The sequence below is a fragment of the Cystoisospora suis genome (assembly GCF_002600585.1).
Source record: "Cystoisospora suis strain Wien I chromosome Unknown contig_1638, whole genome shotgun sequence".
NCBI classification, from domain to species: Eukaryota; Apicomplexa; class Conoidasida; order Eucoccidiorida; family Sarcocystidae; genus Cystoisospora; species Cystoisospora suis.
In genome coordinates, this window is record NW_027154438.1 from 30,719 (window position 1) to 53,769 (window position 23,051).

Here is a 23,051-nt window from a genome sequence, read left to right on the forward strand (position 1 = left end):
GGGGGGTCAGGTGCGCACTGCTGTGATGTTCTGTGCGAAGGCACAGGGGGTATGTGCCGTTAGCAACAAATGAAGCGTCACCTCCACCCCTGTGGAAGTAGTGTACATGGAAGGATGCGAGCGTGAGTCACTGCTCGCAACTACTCAAATGAGGCACTTTGCCTTCATTCAGGTACCACACTCTTGTCTTACGCCATTCACGGACAGGCCTGGACAAAGGGTGGGGGTCTAAGTTGAAATTCATGTGATATTTGTCGGTGGAAAACAGGTTTCAATCCGAGGGATGCATACAAGCACCGTCGGTAGTTCTGACAGTGTTTAGTATTCATGATGCGTAAACTTCTCTTCTTGTCCCTGCAAGCCGTAGGGTGCAGAATTCGACTGGCGACGGTTCGTTGCCTGTTTAGCCCATCCTGTGGGAACCCGGCCCTAAGCAAGTGTCGTCAGTACGTGTGTGGGTTGTTGGCACCCAGTTCACGTAGATGTGCGCCGTATGCGCGGTCGTGGCGAGTGAAGACGCTACCTCAGACGTGAGCCACCCGGAGCTTAGGCACAGTCATCGCAGGCGCCAGGTGCATCGCTGTAGAGCACCATGAAACGCCTTCGGAGGGCTTCTTGGAAACGAAGCAAACCTTTCATGGGGGGCTCGATTGCAGAGACGGTTTTCTGCAGTTCGTGGATGGAAACAAACACTCACCCCGAGATGTCAGGAGGAAGGTAACAACGGCACGAAGGAAAGTTGGAATGTGCCAATGGGGATCCAAGCTGTAAGAGTCGCGCGGCTGCACCACACACAGCTTCATCACACAACGTACTCCGATGCCGCAAAGCAGCTGCTGAAGGTATAGCGCTTCTGGGAGAGGGCGCGTCGAGATGTACACACCGGTGACGCGGGATTAGTGTCTGGTTACTTGGTCTCGAAGCAATCAAACGGTGTCCTAACGTCGCTTCTGAACAAGAGAGAGGGGGGCAATTCTCTCTTTTGTCAAGAAGACCAGGATGTAGCCAGAAGGGGACACTCACCATGAGGCTCGATGTCTTCGAGTAAGAAGCGAGTCTCAGAACGGAGCTTACGGGCATGCCGGTCCCTCTACTATTTGACATTGGGTCTGCCTGCAGACCACCCTCTAGCCGTAGCGTGCCAAAAGAAGCAAAACGGACCGCGATTATTCTTGGCTAGAGACCTGTGAGCATCTTGGGTATCGCACGCACGACGCCGTCCCAAACATCGGAGAACGTGCTGCGTGAGCAAGTATCCACGACAGCCGCTAGATTCGCGCCGTCACCTTGTAAGTTTTCAGTATTCACCTTCTCCAGTTGTGGGATGGGCCGGAGAATACCCACGAGAGCAACGCCAGAAGGTCTGACCAAAGGTTTCTCGAGTTGAATCCTCTTCTCCCAATCTGCGACCCAGGTTCACCATCAGTAGCTTGGAACCACAAGCCTGACCCCGTGTGCCAAGAGTTTCGATGCGGGCCGCGGACGCGGTCACCGAGACAAGCGTCAGAAATTGAACCTGTCCGAAGAGCGAGCAAGCGTTCCCAGAGCTTTGAAGTACAAGAACTCAAAACACATTCAGACAGCTCGTAAAAAGATCTCCAGCAACATTTCAAATTGCATACGTGAGATATACTCATATGCACATTCAGAATACAAAAGAATCGACGACAGCGCAGGCTACTTGTCCTCCTGCCTCGCAAGCACTTTCTTTTGTCGTGGCTGGCTTTATTTGTCTTCAATCTGGGGGGGACACAGTCTTTCTTGCACTCGACTTCTACCTGATACACCTACCTCGAACGGTACAGCAGTGATCACTTCTCAGGTAATGATCATTTCTCAGGAGCACACACGGTTCTGATGTGAAGACACATCACTTGACAAATGAGCCTTGGCACTCGGCCCTTCTGTAGAGTTTGTCCCTTGAGCTGTCTCGCCTGCGTCGTCATCGTTGAATTCGCTCCGCGCACCAAGCCGCCCTACCCGCCGTTCTCATCTGACCGTTCCCGAGATTTGCCAGGCATTTCCCCGCCGACCTCAAGAAAAATGTCCCAGACAGCAGGAGCGTTCTTGCTTGTGAGAGAGTACTGCTTTGCCATCTCACACGGGAGGCCTCCACGGCTTTCTCGCATTTGTGCCCTTCTTAATCCCTGTGCGCCTGAGGAGGAGAATGCGGACATTGCACCGCCTGACTGAGGGCTGTCCTTGCCCTGCGCCAACGCATCAAGCTCGCTTGTGAGCTGCATGGATCTTGCACCGAAACTGGCTGGCTCCCCGGTAATTCCCGAGACAGCTCTCAACAGTTTGCGCCGCAGGTAGCGAAGCCTAGACAGGCGGTCGGGCAAGCTTGTCCATTCGAAGTGGGGAATCGCAACGACGTTCCACCTACACAAGAAAGCATCCACAAGCGTTCACCCACTGACGACTTGGGACACAGGCTGAGTAAAAGAGTACGTAGCACCCTACTGTCTCCAGCTTTCGAGTGGCCCGGACAAACGAAAGGCACCTGGGAAAGCAGTTAAGCCCAAGCTTGTTTACATCATCCGCGTGCCCAACCTGTTGAGCCTCCCTCCCGCTCCAAGTATGTGCCTCTACGGCAGGTGAATGGACTGACGGGTCGCCAGGAGAACAGGATATGAGACAGTCGACCTGGGTATCAAGTCAAATGCTGTCGAGTGGGAGCTCGTTGTCTACAACACATGTAGTACCTCCCGAGGACGCGCGGGACACGCTAGTGAAGAAGGTGCTCTCAACGGTCAGTGCAGGTCGATGCAGAATGAGGGATGCACGTGCTTCCTTGCAAAGTTGACTGAACAGTTCAGAAGCCGACGAGCAAAACTTTCACACAGCGCCACCGGCTCGCGCGACATTTACCCTTGCGCTTGGAGCAGACGGTGCCGAAGGGTCGTCCACGGAGTCCACTCCATCTCCGATCCGTCTGGATCTCTGAGAAAACAGTCGGCGTCACCAATCTGAGACACGTAACGCAGTAGGCACCCGGCAAAAAGAACCGTGAGAAACCACACTTTAGACCTGAAACGAAACAACTGCTCCACACAGAGCCCGGTCTTGTTTCATACATCAATCAAAGCCACGCGTTCTTCAGACTGCAGCACGTGGGTGCAGCACGACTCATGCTCTGAGCAACTCGTACTGTTCTTTCGGACAAAGCTACTTCCTGCCAAACGCCGCGATTATCCTGTATCCCAGCATTCCCTTGGTTCCCGTTCACACGAAGGTACCTTCAACGCAACACTCTCACTCGCGGGGCTGATCCGTAAAAGGCAACCCGCAGAAGAGGTCACGGCTGGAGATTAGACAGGACGGGCGCCTGAGGAAAGAGCATTTGTAGTTGCTCTAGTTTACTCATTCCCGTCAAAACACCGTATGCAGCACATGTTCTCGAGTGACTCGCTCTTTTCTGTATTACGCAGAGAACGCCCATACCTCGAACGCAATTTGATGGCTCTGATCCACCAAGGGCAGAACATAAGGCGGGGCGTAAATACCCCGGGCCAACCGAAGCTTGTCATTGGGAGAGACGAAGTGACTTGAGAGTTTCTGAAGAGCCCGAAGAACTTGGCGACCCGTCTCAGTGAATTCTCCAACGGAGAATGACTGCCTGACAGAACGGGTTCCAGAGGGCCTTCGTCGGTCGCGGGCGCGACTACAAGGTTCGGCAGCGGAGGAGGGAGCATCGAGAAAACCATAGGGAAGACAAGAGCCAGCCTGCAAAGCCAGAGGCAAGGGCCCCACGCTGGAGACACGTGGACGGCGTATGGGTATTCCGTTGGACTGTATTGAAGAAAAGCATCGACTTTTCCGATGTCTCCTTTTTCCAGCAGACGAAACAAACGCCTTCGTTTCACCCTGCTTCTCTTCGCACCGGTTACCCTCTCGTTGAACCGCTGTCGCTGCAGCTCCTCTCTCCTGTCTCCCACCCACAGAAAGGGAAAACTCCTGAGAATTCAGGGCAATGTCAGAACCTTCATCATCACTTGGAGTATCATCAAACACAGCCGCACGTTCATCGAAATAAAACAGTCTCTGCGTCTTTGCACACTCTGCGGTCTCTTCAGTCGCTTCTTCAATCTCTCGTTTCACACTCATCCCCGTTGTCCCCTCGCCCTTGTCCGCCAGGTCTCCTGGCAACTGAGGCCATGTGTCAGGGATGTTTTGGCCAGAACTGAGCTCTTCCTGCGTCGCTGACGAGAGCCCAGCGAGCCACTGAGGCGTCGATGTATACGAAGGACCTGGCGGTTCGAGACATGTAGTCCGTCCCAACCGTACCTCCTGTCGGTTTTCGTCGGGGTTTTTCCACGAACCACAGTAAATTCCGCCAGAGGTAGCTTTTGCCCGGAGTAAACGAGAAGTCCAAGTGTGGGCCTCTCTTACGAGCTCAGCTTCTGCGGTGCGTTGGGCTTTCTTCGTTACCTGGTCGCCAGAGCCAAGAAACATCGTGGCGTCGCTTGCCACATTGTGACACGAAGGTGTGTGCTCATGTTCGAAGGCAGAGCTAAGTCTTACTTTTCTTCCTCCTTTGACTCTTTGGCGGCTCCAGTCTTCTTGTTTGTCACTTGTTCCAAGCAACTTCAACAATTGTATGTAGAGCTGAATCGCCGAAACAAATTCCGCGTCTCGGCTGCCTTGTGACTGTACAGTTCGACGAATGTCTTCTACTTGCAGCTTCCACGCGAAGACACAGCAACTCGCGAAAATGCGCAGCAAACTCACTCCACTATTACTAGAGGCCTCCGCTCGGTCGCCGGCCCGCCACTTGACCCGGGCTTCCATGGGACTAGCTGATGAGATGCGGCGGTGCTCTTGATTATCAATACCGTGAATGATGGAGGACTGTCGCACGAGACTGTTGGTTTCTGGTCTGGCACTGAGTGCGCAAAGCAAGACAGCAGAAGTACGGCGCGCGTGAGAAGAGTTGGAGGGGTTCCACAGAACAAAAGCAGCAACAAGACGAAACAGCTTGTTGAAGGAAAGACCCGAAAGAAGGTTGTCATGCAGCTCAGGCGGAGACGCCTGCATCTCCGCTTTCTTCTGTACATTGCGGTGAGTTTCAGGAACAGCGTGCCACACTCCTTCACTTCGCAACTGGCTGGGTGTTTCCCAGTAATCCTCTTCCTCGGTCACCTCCGGGACTGGCAACCTCTGCTGAGTTGTGGCGACCTTTTCAGAGGGAACGGTCCGCTTGCCGGAGTCCGAAACGCCAGGCGGCTCAGGCCCAGAAGAACTCACTGCTGAGAAGATGTGGTTCAAGATTGCATTTGCTGCTGACTCAAGCCGCGAGTGACTTTCCGTTGTGGTGCCTCCAAGCCGGGCTAAAGCAAACGCAGCATCCGTTAACTCAGAAAGACACCCAGCTGTGAGCCAGACATCTGTACATGAGGCCTCTTTCAAGTTCTGCAAATTGCTCAGCTCCGGGGGGTGGAGTTTTGCGTTGTGGTTCTCGTCCTTCCTTTTTTGGGAAAGCACCGCTTCAACCGCTCCTACGTTTTCCTGATGGGTTGTTGCGTCGGTTTCGAGTTCTTTAAGAAGGGATTCCGCAGCAAAAGTGAGGAAGGGCATGTCCCGACACCCTGCCCGGCCCCAAACATCCAACACCCGACACCACAGAACCACTCTTTGTACAGCGCTTCCCATTCTTCCCACTCCTTCGCCTCTGCGTCTACGAGACAGTCGACATGCTGAAGGGTAAAGGTCGATTCGGGTAAATAAAGCTTGTGCGGGAACACTATGGCCAGCCCCCGACACATGGTGAAACCCTTCACTCGTCAGCAGGTTGGACCGCCACTCGTTCTGCAGCCGGTCTGACTTGATGTCGTCCCCGCTGCTTCTGTTCCGAAGCAAATTTCTGCTCCCAGAGACGTCTCCGTTGATCTCTGAGCGTTCCCCGAGTTTCTCGTACAGAGCGTCGCCAAGTCTCAAGAATTTCCTCCAGGCGGCAGGGTGCAGGGCCTGCTGCGATTTCTGTGCTGTTCGTCGGAGAGTTATACTATCTGACCGAGTTATTATCTGCTCGTGTTTCTCAGCGAGTTTCTCCAGTGATAATAGCACATCACTTAGATCCACCAGCTCCATAGCGGTCAAATTCGAATACGGTAGCCTCCATCGAATGTGCCTCCAAAACCTCTCAAGAAACATTCGCGGCCCCTCTCTGATCGCTGCGGCTTCCTCCTCTGCTTCTTGGCCATATGGTACGACGAGGGTAGGTAAACCGGGATCATCGGCCATGTTCCTTCCTTGGGAGGCGATTTGGCCGGATTTTGCAAGAGGCTGCGTCTCCTGGAAGCAGGAGCCGTACAAAGAGGTCAGATCGAAGACGGCTGCTGTTACGTCGGAGTGCAAGAGTAGCGACCGAAGAACTGTAAGGACATCTATTAAGCGGTAGGAGGGAAGAAGGAAAAGAAAATGGAGGAGCAGGGGACGATAAAAGGACGCAGGCGGATCGAATGGGATGGACGGAGATGCGGAAAAGCGACAAAAGAAAGAAATGATAAGTGAAACTTGCGACGGGGTCCAACCTGGAGAACAGAAGTTAATCAAGACAGCAAGACTCAGAGCCTGTTACGAGAGAGTGGTAGCTGAGATCCAGTGAAGTGACCAGATACTCGTTTTGCATGTCCTGCCTAGAAGACATTCTCAGACGCTTGGCATTACCACGCCGTAAAATCCAAGAAGACGACACAAACCCAGGCACCGAGTTTTCGGCTAGGAGCACGGACGAATCAGGCCCGGCCACGAAGAGCACTCTCGAGATAGAGCCGTTTACAATGGCGTGTGTGCAGACGCACGCGTGTGCGTACGTGTGATCTGTTAATCGATACCAACTCACCACGAAATATGTACTTGGGCGTACATACAGCGCCACCCATCACATGCCGCGAAGGGAAGGGATACGCTCGCGGTCCCGCTGCCCACACTCCCTGGGGCGCGGCCTAGGGTCTCTATCTATCTGGGTTCTCCCACTCCGAGACACCCGACAGCGACAGTTTTTGCCCGTATAACTGGCATTGCACCGAGCAGAGCTACGGGACTTGCAGGCTACCACTCGAGCCGCTAATCTGTTCTGAGCGCGGACTGCCGGTATGGCGGTTCTTCGACAGCTATTGCTATGCAAAGAAAGCGCTAGGCAGGCAGCACCAGAGAGATGTCAAGGACAAAGAAGCTTTCTTCTCTGCCTCGCGGCGATGGGTGTAACCGCGTTCCACTGGTCGCCGATGTGAGGCGCCAAGAAACACACGTGCTCCCACTGGGCTAAAACGAGGATCCAGGGCAAGCAATGTTTGCTGCTTACTTGACTTTAAGACGCCTCCCTTTGCTTGAAGAGCTGCACCTCGACAAAGCGAAAGCATGCTTTTACCGTGCCCTGTCCGGCCTTCCACATCGATGTATTCAGACGACACTATGGGCTTCAGTTTGTCACCTTCACTCTTCATAGGGACCTGCCCGTCAGCGGTTGTAACCATGGGTAGTCCCAGCCGATCTGCCGTGGCGCGGAGAACTGCTGCAAGCAAGCCACTTTGCAAAAGAAGATGTCGTGGCGATGGTCCAGCTTGAGAATGCTGATTCAATGCAGCCAAGGATTCCCGTGTTTGCTGGAAACGCGGAAGAGCGGAACTGAATTGCACTCCCTGGCCATCTTCGGTCTCAGCTGCATCTGGCCGCCTTCTGTCTGCAGGGATGCGCGTCCTCCCTCTCGTATCGGATTCTGTCGGTTGCAGTGTTACAGGGGCGGACCGCTGATTGGCGCCGAGCAGTTCACTCACTGAATCTTCTCGCTTTTTGTCGAGTGCAGACGGAGGCCCATAGCAAGAAGCAGAGAGAGGGAGAGGCGAAGCATTGAGTGAGCTCGAGGAGAGCTCAACACGTGCTGGCGTAGGCGGACTGACAATGCAGAGAGCCTCGGCGACATAAAGCAGGTCGAGCTGTTCGAAGGCTGGCATATGCTGGATCGAGCGGACGAGGAGCCACTCCAATAGCTCGGGAGGGAACGGAAAGGAAGAAACTGCAGGAGGGTTGGAAATACAAGCCCGGTAACAAACAGCCTCACGAGAAGCCACGGCCGACAGTCTTGCGTTTTCTGATGCCCTCCCGTTCCCTGGGCGAAAACCAACGTCGTTTCCGGCAAGCTCGTTCAGAGGCCGGCCGGAACCCTCTCTTTCTTCGTCGAGTCGCGAGGCAGGCGAAGGTGAACTGAAAGACGCCTTTCTGTGTGGAGTGATTGTTTCCACAGTATCCGGATCAGCGTGCGGTGCCGCTCCTTTCAGGAGCTGTCCGAACTCAGCCGCGTGACGACTCCCGAGCTGAGCCAAGGCCCAGAAACAAAGGGAGACTGCACGGGGTCCCATTTCGGTGTCCGCGGGCGGTGCAATACCTGCTAAAGACAATGGAGATGGTATGACGGCTAGGGAATTGTTACAGGACCAATCCTGAAGAAACTTTTTGCTCGGTTCGTCTTCCTGAGGAGCTGCTGGTGGGTCTGTAGGATGACTCTCAAGAGAAGGAAAAACGCTTCTGTCGTTTGCATCTCGTTTGTAGAGAGACCTCAGCAGATGCAGCTCCACCGCAGACGGCGCGTGTGCACCCTTATTCATCCATGGCAACTGATCCACTCCCAGAATTCCTGTTTGCCCTGAGGCTGGCAAGACAGAGGCCAGCAGCTCGTCTGAAAGCAACGGCAGGAGCAGAGCCAAAAGGCGGCGGAGCTCCGAGGAAAAGCAACATGACCCGTCCCCTGCGGCAACGTCCGCAGCATGAACCATTGCACAAAGAAAGGAGCTTAATGCCTGAAAAGAAACTCACGAAAAAGCACCAGAAAGTAGTGAGGGCTCCGCTCGCACAGTTTCTACTGCTTTCTGCATGCGGGAAAAGCGTAACTGATCTTTCAAACCCGCAGTGACTCAGTATGCGAAGAGCGAGTCAAAGCTTTCTTCTTTCTTCAGGCAGCACGGAAGGCCTGTACGCGATGTGTTAAAGATTATAACACTCCGTTGAGTGTTCACGTTCTGCATACGCCGGGACACTCCCGCATCCGCTCTGGGCTCCATAGTGACTCTAGATACCCGCGGCCACTGCTGGCCGAAGACCCTAACTCAAACTGCGCTATACCAATGGTTCTCAGGAACCCTGATAAACCCGCTGGCGCCTACGTTAGATGCCTCTTCCTCGAGCAGGCCGACAAACGGCAAAAAGCGCTGCAGAGACTTTTTGAGCAATTACCTCTCTCTTGTGTTCTTGCCCCTGCTCTCCATGCTATGAGTCCTTACTGAGACCGTCAAGCCTCTGTCGGTCACGATCTTTTTTTTCCATTACTATCTTTCGCAGTCATACTGACCATGTTGCTGTCTACAGCAAGATGCGGCGCAACGCCTTGTTCCTGAAAAATCATGGGTGGTATATGATGCTTCCTCGTATCTTCTGGATTTGATCCTTTCCCTGGACTAATTGAACCTCTCCTTGGTCTGGTGTAGCTGATTGCCTGCCTTTCACGCAATACCTACACCAAGACACGTGCAGAACCGTTACGTACGCATGCCAGACTGTGAACTGCCAGCTGCTAAAAAATCTCATTCAGCGTGGGCGCCGCGTGTCATCCAGCATACCTGGGCACCTAAGAAGGGCTGTTGAGTATCTCGACCCTCCTGTTGCTCGTCCCTACAATCCTCCTTCTCTTTCTTCCAGTCCGTCACCACCCGATAAAGTTCTTGGCAAACGGCAGTGAGCGCCTGCTGCACTCGGAGTCCTCCCTCCTCACCCCCTCTGCCCTCCCCGTCAAAAGGTATTAGTCTGACAATATCCAAAGCCAAGGCAGCCAACTCTCTCGGGTCGAGCTCCTGTGCTCGGTCTCTAATACCACGTAGCACCTCGTGCACAATGGCTTGCTCCTGCTGTCTTCGTATAGTCACCCAGCGATCTTCGCTTCTCTGTGCGAAGCTCGGTCGGCCTTCTTTGATGCCATTTTTCTTGTCTCCTGCCTCCCCACACCGTCTTATGCCAGCCGTCGTTTCTTTGGTCTCTGTGGCTTTCACTTGGGAACTCCTCATTTTCTCAAGGTGGTCACGGAATGCCCAAATACGCGGTAGAGCACTGGCAAGAGCCCGCAGGTCCCTTGCAGTCGCCTTGGGGAGGGTGGAGATCAGCGCCGCCGCCAAAGCGCCACGCCCGTCTAGACGGCCGAAGGCCCGGACAATCCCAAGTTCGGACGGATTAGCTCGAGTGCCGACCGGGAGGCGGACGTCGCCGTTCCTCTGAGCTTGTTGTGCTGCCGTGCAGCTCGCGGACGAGGCCTTGGTAGTCCGCGTCGTGCCCTTACTTGGCTCGCATGTGAGCGTGGTATGTGTCAAGGGATAGGTAGGGGGAGCAGACGCCGGAGACACGTCGCTTCCCAGAGCAGCACTGCAAAGGGAAGGAGTGGAAGGAGGTCTTGGGACATCCTTGTGGGAATCATGACCCATCAAGCTATCCCCCTTCGTCGCCAGGGAGGACTCACGTCTCCCAGGTACTTGCAAGTATGGGGCTGAAAGGAGCTCAGCATTCTTCAGCTCCTCGAGAGCGCGAGCAAACGCGGAAAGAAAAACGCTCAAGTCTCTCGACGAAAACTCCGACAAGGTGGCCGCGGCTGCGGTGACGAGTTGTTCAAGCATATCTACCGGGGAGTGGAGCAGGGCACTACCTTCAAAATGTTCAATAGCTGGCCGGGAAGGTGAAGCGGAGCGAGTCGGAAGGGACTGTCCGGAGCGTGGTTGATCGGCGTGCTCCCGACGGAAGCCGGCTGGGCCTTCAAGATGTGTGGAACGCCCCTCTTGCCACGAGACACCTAGAGTAAGGGCGGAAGCGTCTGCATGTGGGGCAGGCCTAGATCCAGCCGAGCTGCAGAGTAGCTCAGGGGAACCCGCAGACACGTCAGCGTTCTCCCCGCCAGTATATGCTGGCGTTCTGAGGGGAGAGAGGAAGCCCAAGAGTTGAAGGTCCTGCAGAGACATTGACCCGGAAAGGCCAGCAACGAATATGTACCATGGCAAATCTTGGAATGCCTGATCTCTCCGGTACTCACTCTTCAAACAGAAATGCGAGGAAACAGCAGACAAGACAATTACAACGCGGCCCGGAGACAAAGTGGAAAGAGAAGACCGTCACCCAATGCGTTCATGGCCGTTGTGGAACGACACTGTTTCGTCAACCAGAGTACAACTCTCGGCCGCGGGGCGAAGCGAGCCCTCATGCCAGTCTCAGGGACAGCTTTGCTCTGGGCATGTCACCAGCGACGACGACCCAAAGACGAGCGCGCGGGGGTCTCCTCTCAGTAGCGTGTCCCCTTCTTTCAAGACCCAATCGTTGGAACACTCTTGCAAAAGTACACCCGCAACAAAGAATCCAGTAAGGAGGAAAGCGAGAAGAAATGCCAAAGGCGCGGAAGCATGCCGGGCAGCACACACCGGGCAAGAACGCACGCAAACATTGTCAGTGTCCTGCTCGTGTTGAACTTTGTCGAAAGTGGTTTCTCGACTTCGTGACTGGACCGGGAACAAGCACCGCCGGGGACCCGTCGTATGTACTCCATCTGGAAACGAGGAGTTACAAGAACACAACCGCGACAGTCCGGCCCGTTTACCAAAACCCCAGAGTACGCCTCAAGACTTATCTGCCTGAGAAAGAACGAGGTATTGTTCGAATCCAGGCAAAGAAACGCATCTTACAAGATCCGCGTGTCGGGGGACTATTGCCAGGATGGAGACAAATGAATCCGGACAGTGGAAAACACGCCGATGTGCACCCAACAAGTGATCGATCGAACGGCCGAGACGATACTCCATGATGGCACTGTGAGAACTGGTCGCCGGAGTCTCTGCGCCCCATAAACAGTGCAACTCGGGCAGAGCCCATCCTAGGTTTTTGCTTAAGCCAAGTATGTGTTGAGATCTTTGATGATGACTGGGAAACGAGCTGTGTACGTGGCCTTGCCGGTGCAGAAGAAACGCAACAGGGAGGGAGTCAACGCTGAACGGACAGGGCTGTCCCAAGAACCCTACCCGGGATCTCTGGCACCCTAAGCGAGAATCGTACCACTAAAGTAGGCAGCCACACCAACACCAAAAAACAAAGCCTCGTAACTGCTACGCCATTCAGTACATAGTTGCTTTGCCTCCAAGTGTCTAAAGTAGGTCTTCCCGCGACAGCTTCTCTGCCGCAGCTTGGGCTCCTCGCAGACTACGGGGAACTATCACGGCACCACAGGAGACGGGAGGCCTATGAATAACGCTGTCCGCTACCATCAGTCGAGAGCGACATCACTTGCAGAGATCCTTACAGACGAGCGTTCTACCCTGACGAGTCGCCCGCACGATGAACCCGGGGGGTGGCTATCATGGAGGCACGCATACACAGGCGTAAAACATGAAACACATGAACTCGATGCCGCGTTTGCTGGTTCAGGAAAGATCCACANNTGTGGATCTTTCCTGAACCAGCACCACATTCGTTTCATGGACGAGCCATGAAACGAATGTGGTACGCGAATGAGCTACGAAGCCTTACGTGGGCGATGTTTGAGATCTGTTGCGGCCTCGCTGTCCCCAGAGCTTGCGGCACGCGACGTAGGAGCTGCAACTGTATCCGCGTAAGAACCCCGGAAAGCCAAGTCTCTCTACTGTCCTTTGTGGAGCACTCTCCTTGCGCAGAAAAAGAACGCGCTAAGCCTGCTGCCAGTGAAGACTTGTGACAAGACTCACGAGGTAGTCGTGAGAGCGAGGAGGAACCAAATACACAGGAAGCACTGCTGACAAACGCCGGCACTTTCGTGCCTGATAGGCAGCCTTCAGGAAGCAGGCGCGTTCGGGTGACCGCAGTCGCGTGAAGGATCCCTGCGACTGCGATGGGCGACAGAGACGTGAGAGCCTGCGGAAGCCGAAGAAGGATCAGATTCCATAGCGCCGGGTACGGGCAGAGTGGGACATAGGGAGAAACAGTACGATAAGAGAAACAAGAGGTATACGACTGAAGAGGAGCATCCCTCGAATCAGAAGGGCACGGACAGGACGACGACAAGGGAGGAAGCACTGCAGAAGGCAAACAAAGCTCTCCGGTTGCCTGAATGGCATCAAGGGTCTTCCTGTCACCCACTCTCTCGGCTCCCCTGTCTTTCCGCGTTTTGACATCTACAGCGAATTCGTCGGTGCGTGTGCCCTGTGCGCGGACTCCGCGAAAGTATGTTGCATCGCTCGACAACTCCTGACCCTTCAGCAAACCCTCATTCACATGCTTGACCGTCTGATAAATTTCATGTGGGAACGCGGCTAGAAACACCGCGACGGATGTTAGGTCATGCGCGTTGGCTGTTTCCGGAACGAACGAGGGGAGGGCACGGAGCAAGCCCGAGGCGACTGGAAGGGACGGATATCGCCCCAAGGCAGTGAAGGATGACATCAAAATGCAGAGAGCTGAGGAGCACGCGTACAAAGACACACAAGAGGGGAACGGCATCGGACAAGACGCTGAAGTGTCTGTGGAGCGCAGTTCGCAACGCCGGAGAAATTAGGAACGAAAGGAGCAAGACACAGCGAGGGAAGCACACAACGTCGGGCGCACGCAGGTTGCACGATAGCGTGTGCTCCCCCGCCGACAACATTCCTATGCACCAAGGACAGCAAAATACGTAGAGCGGGCCACGGTGCCACGAAGAGGTAAGCGCGCCGGACAGAGACACGAGACAAATGCCTTCGTACACCAGGTCCTCCGTTCATCCACCTCACCGAGTCAAAGCTGCCATGCGAAACTCTGCCCTCCGGTTTCACTAGCTCCCCTGAATCCCGACACGGCATGTGTTCCCCCCTTCGTGCCGGTCCATATGCGAGCTACTTTCGATCGAGAGGAAGGCCGGCTTACTACTAGGTCTCAGAATCCCCGATTCGTCGGCCAAACAATTCAGAGGCATGCATTGTTGCTGCTTGTGAGCGTACTCTTCGGTTCCATGAGGCTCAGAACCCCAGCGGCCTTCTGTTCTAGCATTTGAATGAGAGCTATAACGTGAGACGGGAGCTGCGGAGTTATCCCGGACCGAACCCACTCGGAGCCCTCCCCGCCGACGTCACTCCTGTCCTCTTTACTCTCCCTGTCCGTCCCGCTGACTTCTCTTCTTTTGCTTTCCGTGACATCGACACACTGGTCCACTTGTTTCCCACCCTCCCCGGCGACAGCTGGCGGCACGTTATCACCGGCTGACTCGCGTTCTCCGTAAGCCGTGGAAAGATTCGCCCTCACAGTTTCCCTGGCTCCGCGCTTGACGCTGAAAACCTTAGCTAGAAGGTTCAGAGTCTGAGAGACCTCGATTGGACGGTTCGCCGCCCGCTGCGGCCAGCGGAAAAAAGGAAAAGAACCCAGAGACCGTATTCACGAGAAAAAAAATGCACATTCCAGGAAGTCACCACGCTGTATACCACGAGGCGTCTGAAGATATGCTTCGAGATGAATGCGAGGGTCAACACGGGGCCTGGCTGGTGAGCGCCCTGTCCACACAAGTGAGGAAGGCCTTCCCAGCGTAAGTGAACAGGCAACTCTTTGGGACGTATTCCAAGGAAGAGAGGAGAAATCTGTCCTCCTGACAGACAGCCCTTGGCGGATAAGCCGCGTTCGACGTGTGCTGCTGCCTGAGGCACATCTTTTGATCCCTTGCGCTTTGAGCTCAAGTGTGCCAGACACATCAACGGGACTGCACGGCGGCCTGAGCCGACGGTAGCAGGACCGAGTGAGCGGCATCAGTACCGCATATACCCACAATGAAAGGAGAAGTGCCTAAATTGAATGCTACACGAGCTTAAATAGATTCGGCCGCGGCGACGGAGATCGCCGGTTAGTTGATAGCTGGTGTCCGGAGATGTGCTGTGGTCTCATCTAGCTCATATTGACCAGAGACCCGCAACAGAGAGTAGGCTCCCCCTCCCGGACAACGTAAGAGGACGGAGACACGGAAGCCGATTCAAAAGGATGTAGACCAAGGAAACCACTCGCTTCCGGAGCCGGCCTTCCGTTTTTCGCTGTCTAATTGGGCAGACAAGTTCGTACAGACAGTAGAAAGATGAGCCAGTCGAGTCCCTTGTCGCAGAAGAGGCTCTGACTGAGACACTCGGTGCCTGCAAACTGTAGCGCATCCTATCGTGTCTTCCGAAGGGAGTGAGAGCGAGGGATGGCTGTGTTGTTATCAGGCATTCGACCGGAACTAATTTGGAAGTGACAGCAATAACCCGAAGGCTATATCCCCCCGAATCAGCTACTTGTACTGCCGCACTGCCTGAACCGCTGCCTTGCCAGTGCACTTCCCCGTCTCCTCGTTCTTTCGCGCTGACAAACTTACGGCACACATACGGAGACGCCTAAGCTCAACAACTGCATCCAGAAACGATGAGACAACGCAGCTGAGGTACGATCTTGGAAACCTACCACAGCCGCACTGATGGCCGAAAAGAAGAGGTTAGCGTTGCCCCCGTCCGCGTGGCGCTTCGCTTCGCGACACATCAAAGAAGCGACAGACTGCGCCGTGCCTTCTCGATGCTTCGGCGCTCTTACTCTTCCGTTTAGCAGGCCTGGCTCCGCCTCGAGTGACTTGGCTCCCCGCACCTTGCGGCAACGGCCTCCCGGTCTTTTGTCAGCGCCGGAGTCGGCGCAGGACCCGGAGGGCCTTTCGACCCGTACATTCGAAGTGTCGCGACGTAGTACCGTTTCAGCGGAGAGCGTATTAGGCCCCCTGGACAAAGCGAGTATTGATTCTGAAGAAGAGGGAAGGGACGGCGAACCAGACGGACACCCCGGAGATGTCAACAAGGACGGTTCACTCCCTTCCGGACTGCAATTCACCAATTTCACCGTCCTCTTCTCCGGCAGGACGCAGCGCGGAAGAACCCGGGCGGAAGGAAGCATGCGTATTCGTGCGGGCTGCCTTGCAAAAACTGCGCTTCTCAATGGCCAGATAGATTGGTGTTGGCCCTTCTCTGAAAGCGGAAACCGTTCCGCCAGACAGTGGCTGTGTCCTTCCCCGCCCGCCGACTGACGAACACTGCCATCATGTGCTCGCCTTGGTGATGAGGGGGCACCCTCTATAACAGTTTCTATAGGCCTGGAGCAACGGCCATGCGGGTCGGACAAGCGGCGTATCGGCCCAGGAGAACGACCGAGATGCCCCTGTCCGAGGCCCGCAGGCCCCCCGAAAGTCTTTTCATCTCGCGGGGCGATATCAGGCCGAGCTGCCTCAGTCTTCCAGGCGCGGTTTGATTGAGCACACCGTCGGCGGATGCAAGATGACGAAAGAAGCATGGTAACCAATCGGCAATTGGCCCGGTGATGTGGCTTTGTCAAGCTGCGACCAAAAAGTCAACATTACTGAGGAAGTTCACTGCGCACGCGCAAAGAGCAGTAGTTTGCTGCACCAGGATGACTGGTGTGCTGTTATTCCCGGGCACGGACGCGACAGGGCACTCATTTGCCCGGACCGTGTGATCATTTTACATCGAAGCCGTAACGGGATGAAGGCCCAGCGAAAGCTGTGAGTTGCGATCAGCATGGGAGCCAATGGTAAAGGCTTCTCAAAGACGGGACCTGTGGCGCACAACAGTTACAAACCGGATTTGAGCCAGGTGGGTCGCCGGTGGTAGCTGCGTCTTCGAGGCCTGGAGTCGGCCCGCCGCCCGCCAACGGGAGAACTGCAAGCGCCTCCTCACAGCGAGGCCCGTAAAGCGGCCAACAGGCGGTGGTTCGAAGGCGCGAACCAAAGTAAACGACCCTTCACCAGGGGGGGATCACCGCTTGAGGAACTGGTCGCCTTGGAAGCCGACATCAGACGGGAAATACTCAACGAAGAGAAATACAGTGCGACGGACCGCGAATTCAGCGTTAACAGGCGCGTGCATTGGATGCCAAACAACCAGCACAGCACCATGAAGTAAGAAACCCACTACAGGAATACTGGCACACACCCAACGGCCAGTTCACACGCTTTCCGCTTTCCTTACGGTTGACATCTCTGGTGATGCATGCTGGTGATGAGCTGCGGGAGACATACCGAGTTCGCCCTGGCGGAGACAAGACCAACCATGCATGCGACTGTCAGGCTTCACTTGCGCTGCGCTCCAACACAAGTAGCGGCTGACCAATCAGAGGCTCTTCATCTTTCTCGTCCGCGCTCGAGCGCTTGTAAGACCTCGAGCGCTTTATTTCTCAGTTTTACCACCACAAATGCGGGCGCACATGCATTTCAAAAGGTGAAGACCTGCCTCCGACGCGCAGCTGCTGGACAAGGGAACCCCAGTTCCCTGGTCATACGAAGACTAGCCGGGCCCCCTTCTCTCTGTATACGCATGGGCTGCTATTGACAAGCTGGTCTCTGATAGATCAAAATTCGGCTTCAAGAGACCGCGGGGTTGTTTTGTAACAGAAAGTTTGCACAGGATTTATGGTCGATGCTCGCTCGTGTCGGGCACGACCAGTGGGCATGCACGAATTAGGGGTTGGCTGTCGGGAGCCTAAGAGATCTCGTGTGTGGAATGACTACCGCGAGATTCCAGGAAGTCCTGACGGGCCGGCCCGTCGCTGGTGCGGCCAGCGTAGACGCTGATAAGACACTCTCCCCGCGAGACAGGTAGGGTGACAGAGAAGCACGCTAGCTTGTTTACGAAACATCCGCCTGTTGCTGGCCGTCCATATAGCTGCGTATGTTAAGCGTGAACGTATTGATATTTTTCACACCGTCTCACATGAAGGCTCCGTTGACTGCGTTTTTAAATCTCTCCGCCTTGATGCGCCAGCGCTAGATTACCTCGTCGATTGGGAAGCTGCCACACTTCTATGTGCGGTACTCATCTGCGGAAGCGTTCAATCTCCCCGGGTGAAACTGATGTTTCCGTAGCGTCTCCCGATAAGACGGAGAGCGCGCTTCCGTCTTCGAGCTCGAAGCAAGCATAGGCGTGGAAGGTGGATTCGTGGGAAAGCACTTTTAGGAGCAGTCGAGGAGTTACCCAAGCAGGCTATGAATGAAGCTCGTGAATGAGGTTCTCACAGCATGCTGAAGTAAATGAATACTACACCACCAGGCGTTCGCGACCCGCCAGCTGTGTCGTCGCGTCTTGCCGCCGCACTGTCCGCTGTGACCCTAACGTGTTGCTGGCACTGCTTGTCCCTGCCTGTAGTCGTGCCCCTGACATCCCGAGCATACAGCTGAACAAAGCTACGGGTAGTACAGGTCCTTCTGCTGCGGACGGCTGGAACCTGCTTCGATAAAGATTCCGGCACAACTGAGGTCACTCCAGTACGCTGGATTCAAAGTACTTCTCTCTTCATTGGAGCCGCTCCGTACGCCAAACCTTTTTGGCAGCATTACCCTCCCCAGTCCGGGAATGTTATCGCGGGCTCGCCGAGAGGAGACGCAGGGGAAGACAGCTCATGTAGGACTCTGTGGTCGCTCACGCGCGAGGGGCGCGTCAGGGAACTCAGAAGCACACGCCAGGAGTCTCAAAAGAGAATGCGTTCGGAAGCAACCAGCCAGGTATTTGCCAAACGCAACATGAACGACAGGTACTGGGCCAACAATGCCAAGACGCGGACCATACTAGAAGACATACTACGCTCAAGCGCGGTCGGCGCAACAAAAGAAGTTTCGAATAGTGCAGCGCAAAGCCAGACGGATAACTTCGCAGGGCAAATGCCAGTGATAGCCCTACCAAGCACACTAACGGTGGCATTGTGGCTGTGACAGGCCCCTCCCTTGGCCTTTGCCGGGGAAAGGCACGGTCACACAGACCGTCGCTGTCAGAAGACCAATAGCTAAAGCGTTTGTGTCAGGGCCTGAGAGCAGCTCTGGGACAAGCCCTTAGCACCGGAGCGTCTTTTCCTCCAAAAGAAACATCCCTTGGCCTCCGTGTTCCTGTGCTCGCCTTCCGGGCGCTCGAACACAATCACAGCCAGCAAGAAGTTCTCCCTCTGCGCTCGTGCTGACCAGCCGTCCTCCAATTGCAGACAAGCGAAGCTTCGCTCCGGATCTCCAAGAGAATCAAGTCGCCAGACACGGGAAGCCCGTCCGCTTCCTCGGGCCCCGGCCCCCAGTCATCGACATTCTCGATGGGCTATCCTTCCGCGCGTGGTCGTTTCTCAACTTCCCGCTGAGCGTCGCCTAGGTACTGAAGCCCCAGTCGCCGTCTTCCGGCGGAGGATGAGGGTGGCGAACAGGCGGCAAGGGTGGCAGCGGTGGCTCCCTGTACGGCGGGGGGGGGCCGTGTGTCGGAGGCAGAGGGTAAGGGTAAGGGGGTACCGGTACAGGAGCTGGGCCAGGGCGAACGGGTACCGGATAGTAAACAGGCGGACCGTAAACAGGTGGACGGTAGTACACAGGCGGTCCCCGCTGTTGCCGTCTTTGCCAGGGATACGCCGGGTAACGAACCTGGAAATACCACAGCGTATTAGCATCCTTCGGAGCGTTCAAGGAACCTCGCAGCATCGAGCTACCACTCTTTCGAAACAATGCTGTCGCATTCCAGCCTTCTTTCTGGTGAAAGGGGAGACGACGCTAAAATAGTTTGCCATTCGCAGCACAGAAGAAAGTGCCCGGTACTCGTGCTGCCTTGCGCATGGATGGTTTCGCTGATGTGCTAGCGGGTGACGACATTGCCTGACAATGGCAGCCGTCGCAGGATTCACAGCCTAGCTGAGAATTTCCCGGTCAAAGGAAACGCGGCTAGACAGCAGGCCGCCGCCCCTCCATCTAAGGCACCTTTTGAATCTTCCTCGAAAGCAGGAAAAACAAACACGCACCGACTCACCGCATTCGAATTTGGCCGATCCAATGTTTCCACTGTGAAAGTTCCTCCTGTTGCCGGCTCCGCAACCCCTGCAGGCTGTATCAGTCTCACTGTGAGCTCTGATTCCTTGTGGTGGGTCAAGCGCGGGGGGGGACCTGCTTCCTCCTTGTCCGCCTGGCCATGGCTTTGAGAGTAGGTCTGGCCTGTCTCTGTCCGGTCTTGCTCGGAGGAGTCGACATACTCCAGTCTCCCGACAGAAGTGACGGGAAGGCTGTACGGCCCAGGAAAAATGAAGCCGGCGGGATGTCCGACGTATATTGCTGCCGGTACGCGCGGGACAGGGACGGAGTACACCTCGAACCCGCTCACAAGCAGGCTGAGAGCAGGAGGCGTCCTATACGGGGCCAGGTCTTGCCTCTCCTCGGAAGCCTCCTTAGAAGGGAGATGCCAGACAGGTAACAACAAGGGGACACTTGGATCCATACATGTTATATACACCACTGGACTTAATACCCAACTAGTATGCCAGCAACCTGTCCTGCAGCTCCGTGATAGCGTTTGTTCGAAGAGGTCTGGGCGTGTTTGCCGGCAGGGTTCGGGCAGAAGCTCTGCCTAGCACAGCCCAGTAAGGCGTAGACTACGGACTAGAGGAACTCAGGAACTTGCAGTGCCACGAAGGCCTGTGACAGGGCCACAGCGGACTGGCGACATTCACGTGATTAGGTGAGCGATGGGAGGAACGTCGCTATTGAGCAAGTACTGAATATTCTTCGTAGGTTCTGAGCGACAGCCCCGCGGGGGATCCCGCCTGTTCCGATCTCTGAGTGAGTGCAGCGTCCTCTTCGTCCCGCTACCCAGATTAGGCCCTATAGAGAGTCCAGAGAAGTGAGCAAGTGTTCAAATGGGGGATTAGTCGGCCTGTTCTCTTCCGTCCCGCCGTCTGCAGTCGGCTAGGCTCTTTTCTTTGGTTCCAACCATCGTCTCCTGAACGTCGAAACAAAGTTTCTATTGGCAGCCTCGGAGTTCCTTGCCTGGTCGTACCTGGATTCCGCCTGCCCTTAGGAAAGCAGTCCCAGGCAGTGGGCGCCGGAAAAAGTGACGAAGGAGCAAAGGCCAGCTCCTGATGTCCGTGCGATTTTTAAGCAACACCGTCGGCTGAACATCGGTGTCTTCCGGTGTACCATAGAAAGAGGGCGAGAAGTCGACAGGGAAGAAAGTAGCAGGCGGAAGGGCTTCCTGGGCGAAACACGGACAAACTCCGAAGCGTCCCTCTTACCACTTTGCTGCAACCGAGCTCCGTACCGGAACCCCCATGGCCCCAATTAGTGGGTTCCGTACTCAAGCTCAGGAAACTGGTACTCAAAGACGGATGCTAATACAACAACAAAAGACAAGAGAACGCCGACATGAGCTAGGGTATTAGATGGACCGTGTGGTGCTATGTCTATAGCTGCATTCGGACTTAGTTTAGGGTATGCACGTCTGCTAAGGAACAACTGCGGGTAACGCCAGTACGCAGTCCCACGAAAAAGTAATTTTGCTGTAATATGCACCGGGGCAGCTCTCGCGTCCGGGATTTTTGGGCAAGGTATATGGTTGAATGAGCAACCCGAAATCTTCCTGGTGCGCTCGGCAGACTCCGCACATTCCAGTTCCCTACTTCCTGCCGTCTGGCTGCTGGGTGTAGCCCTGCGTGAAGCAAAACGTGGACAAATTTGGCTACAGTACTTACTGGACAGCACCGGAGTCACGGATCAGCAAGCCTAAGGAAATCTGACTAACTGACAGACCCTATGCTATCATGGCTCTGAGCCGCCGACTCCAGAGACCTAACCGACTAACAAGTCGCTTGCTTGACATTGTATCGTTTCGAACAAATCGTAGAACGCCGGATTTTCTAGCAGATGCAGCAGCTCAGTAGGCTTTCGCGGGGCTGGATTCAGACGGCTGACTGTCGACCGCGCGATGATCCTCTCGAATCTTTTTTCCCTGCACAAGCTGCTTACATGCCTCGGACGACGCTCGACTCACTTCCATTTCCGCGCGCGTCCCAACCATGGGTGCGTGCGGCGCTTCGCTACCTTCTCCCAGAAAATTATGTACTTCTTTCGTCTCATCAGCTGTTCCGGAGACAGACGCGTTGTTTTCTCCCAGTACCAGACCACCTCTGTCATCCTTCTCCGCCTCGGAGTCAGCCTCAGGTGTGTGCAATGCGTCGCTCGACGGCAGCTTCGCTCGCTGCTCGGACCCAGTTTCCGCAGCTTCCGCCGACTCGACTTGCTGCTGGACTGTGAACTGTTCTTCCCGGTCACTCTGGTGTAAGAAGGAGTCACCTGGAGTCGCTGTCGCGTAAGGATTGCCGGGCGGGACTGCTGCATCGTCGGCATCGACGCGCGTGTACACTGAACCACTCTCTCCCGCTGTGTCAGCCAAAGCAGGGGCATCGCCGGGGTCAGGAGCCGTCTCGGCCGCTACAAGAACCTCGCTTGCGCTGCCTGGAAGAGTGTGAACTCCAGACACCTCATTGCCAGCACCCTCACTATCGGTCCGGACCTGGGCTGCGGCTTCGCTCACAGCTGACTGGCTAACCAGCAGTACGACAGACGTCGAGAAGAGAATGAAAAACACGTACTTTGTGCCTTTCATGTCCGTTATCTGCAGTCCTGTCTGCCGGCGATGCTTGTTCGTCCTGATTCTCATGATTCTGCTGCCATGCGATCCAGGACGGTGGTTGCGAACGTGGCTAAAGTGTCACTTTGGTGCCAACACAGCAAAAGAGCAAGAAGTTGATGCTTTCAGGACAAGCGGGTACACACTTCTTCCAGCCAGGTGCGCGCAACCCCGAGGCCGAGAAAGAACGGCTGGCGCAACCAAGAGAAATTTGTGGCAACACGTATTATCGGACTCGACGGGGCTATGCAATCGCCTGGACTGCGACCTCCATCTGCTAAAACACACCAGGCCTAAAGCATGCCGCCGGTGGAAGGTCACCTTTTGAATCAGATGTTGCGCGACTGACAAGCGGCTGTTTGTGACCTCTACGTGCGCCATGAAGCAAGGCAAGGGCGGGCTTCTGGGACTACAGAATCACAGCAGGGCACGTGCTGCTTGAGATTTCCTCGTTGCAGCGACGCACACTGTCAAACCGAACTGCTGCTCGGCCTGAACTCTAAACCCTAAAGTTCCTTGTGCAGGGTGAGGTGGGAGCAATGAGAAAATTTCTCGGGAACGCAGCGGCGAAGACACCACTAACCATCGATGCGA

At 55.3% G+C, this 23,051-nt stretch overlaps 2 protein-coding genes across 2 annotated transcripts; both read right to left on the bottom strand.

Moving 5' to 3' along the window:
• Window positions 1-1,158: 1,158 nt before the first annotated feature.
• CSUI_003628 (rap domain-containing protein) lies at window positions 1,159-16,998 on the bottom strand. The gene is made up of 9 exons (XM_068063824.1): window positions 13,968-16,998; window positions 12,547-13,448; window positions 9,615-10,982; window positions 7,307-8,798; window positions 3,445-6,533; window positions 2,872-2,969; window positions 1,792-2,382; window positions 1,309-1,516; window positions 1,159-1,194 (listed from the first exon to the last, which is right to left on the bottom strand). The coding sequence occupies exons 1-7, from the start codon at window positions 14,014-14,016 to the stop codon at window positions 1,977-1,979; spliced, it is 7,404 nt and encodes a 2,467-aa protein (XP_067924201.1). The 5' UTR covers window positions 14,017-16,998; the 3' UTR covers window positions 1,159-1,194; window positions 1,309-1,516; window positions 1,792-1,976.
• Window positions 16,999-18,396: 1,398 nt separating this feature from the next.
• On the bottom strand, window positions 18,397-22,673 carry CSUI_003629 (uncharacterized protein). Its single transcript, XM_068063825.1, has 4 exons — window positions 21,819-22,673; window positions 20,829-21,023; window positions 19,809-20,219; window positions 18,397-19,429 (listed from the first exon to the last, which is right to left on the bottom strand). Exons 1-4 carry the CDS (start codon window positions 22,485-22,487, stop codon window positions 19,163-19,165), a joined length of 1,542 nt encoding a protein of 513 aa, XP_067924202.1. The 5' UTR covers window positions 22,488-22,673; the 3' UTR covers window positions 18,397-19,162.
• Window positions 22,674-23,051: the final 378 nt, after the last annotated feature.

Excerpts from the sequence above, each read along its gene's own strand:
- CSUI_003628 (XM_068063824.1), bottom strand. The coding sequence starts at position 14,016 with ATGCTAGAACAGAAGGCCGCTGGGGTTCTGAGCCTCATGGAACCGAAG. Across the intron at positions 10,983-12,546 it reads AGATCTCAAACATCGCCCAC|GACCTTCAACTCTTGGGCTT; the intron begins GTAAGGCTTCGT and ends ATGTCTCTGCAG. Across the intron at positions 2,970-3,444 it reads GCCATCAAATTGCGTTCGAG|ATTGGTGACGCCGACTGTTT; the intron begins GTATGGGCGTTC and ends TACGTGTCTCAG.
- CSUI_003629 (XM_068063825.1), bottom strand. The coding sequence starts at position 22,487 with ATGAGAATCAGGACGAACAAGCATCGCCGGCAGACAGGACTGCAGATA. Across the intron at positions 20,220-20,828 it reads TAAGGGCAGGCGGAATCCAG|GAGGCTTCCGAGGAGAGGCA; the intron begins GTACGACCAGGC and ends CTCCCTTCTAAG. Across the intron at positions 19,430-19,808 it reads ATCGGCCAAATTCGAATGCG|GTTCGTTACCCGGCGTATCC; the intron begins GTGAGTCGGTGC and ends TGGTATTTCCAG.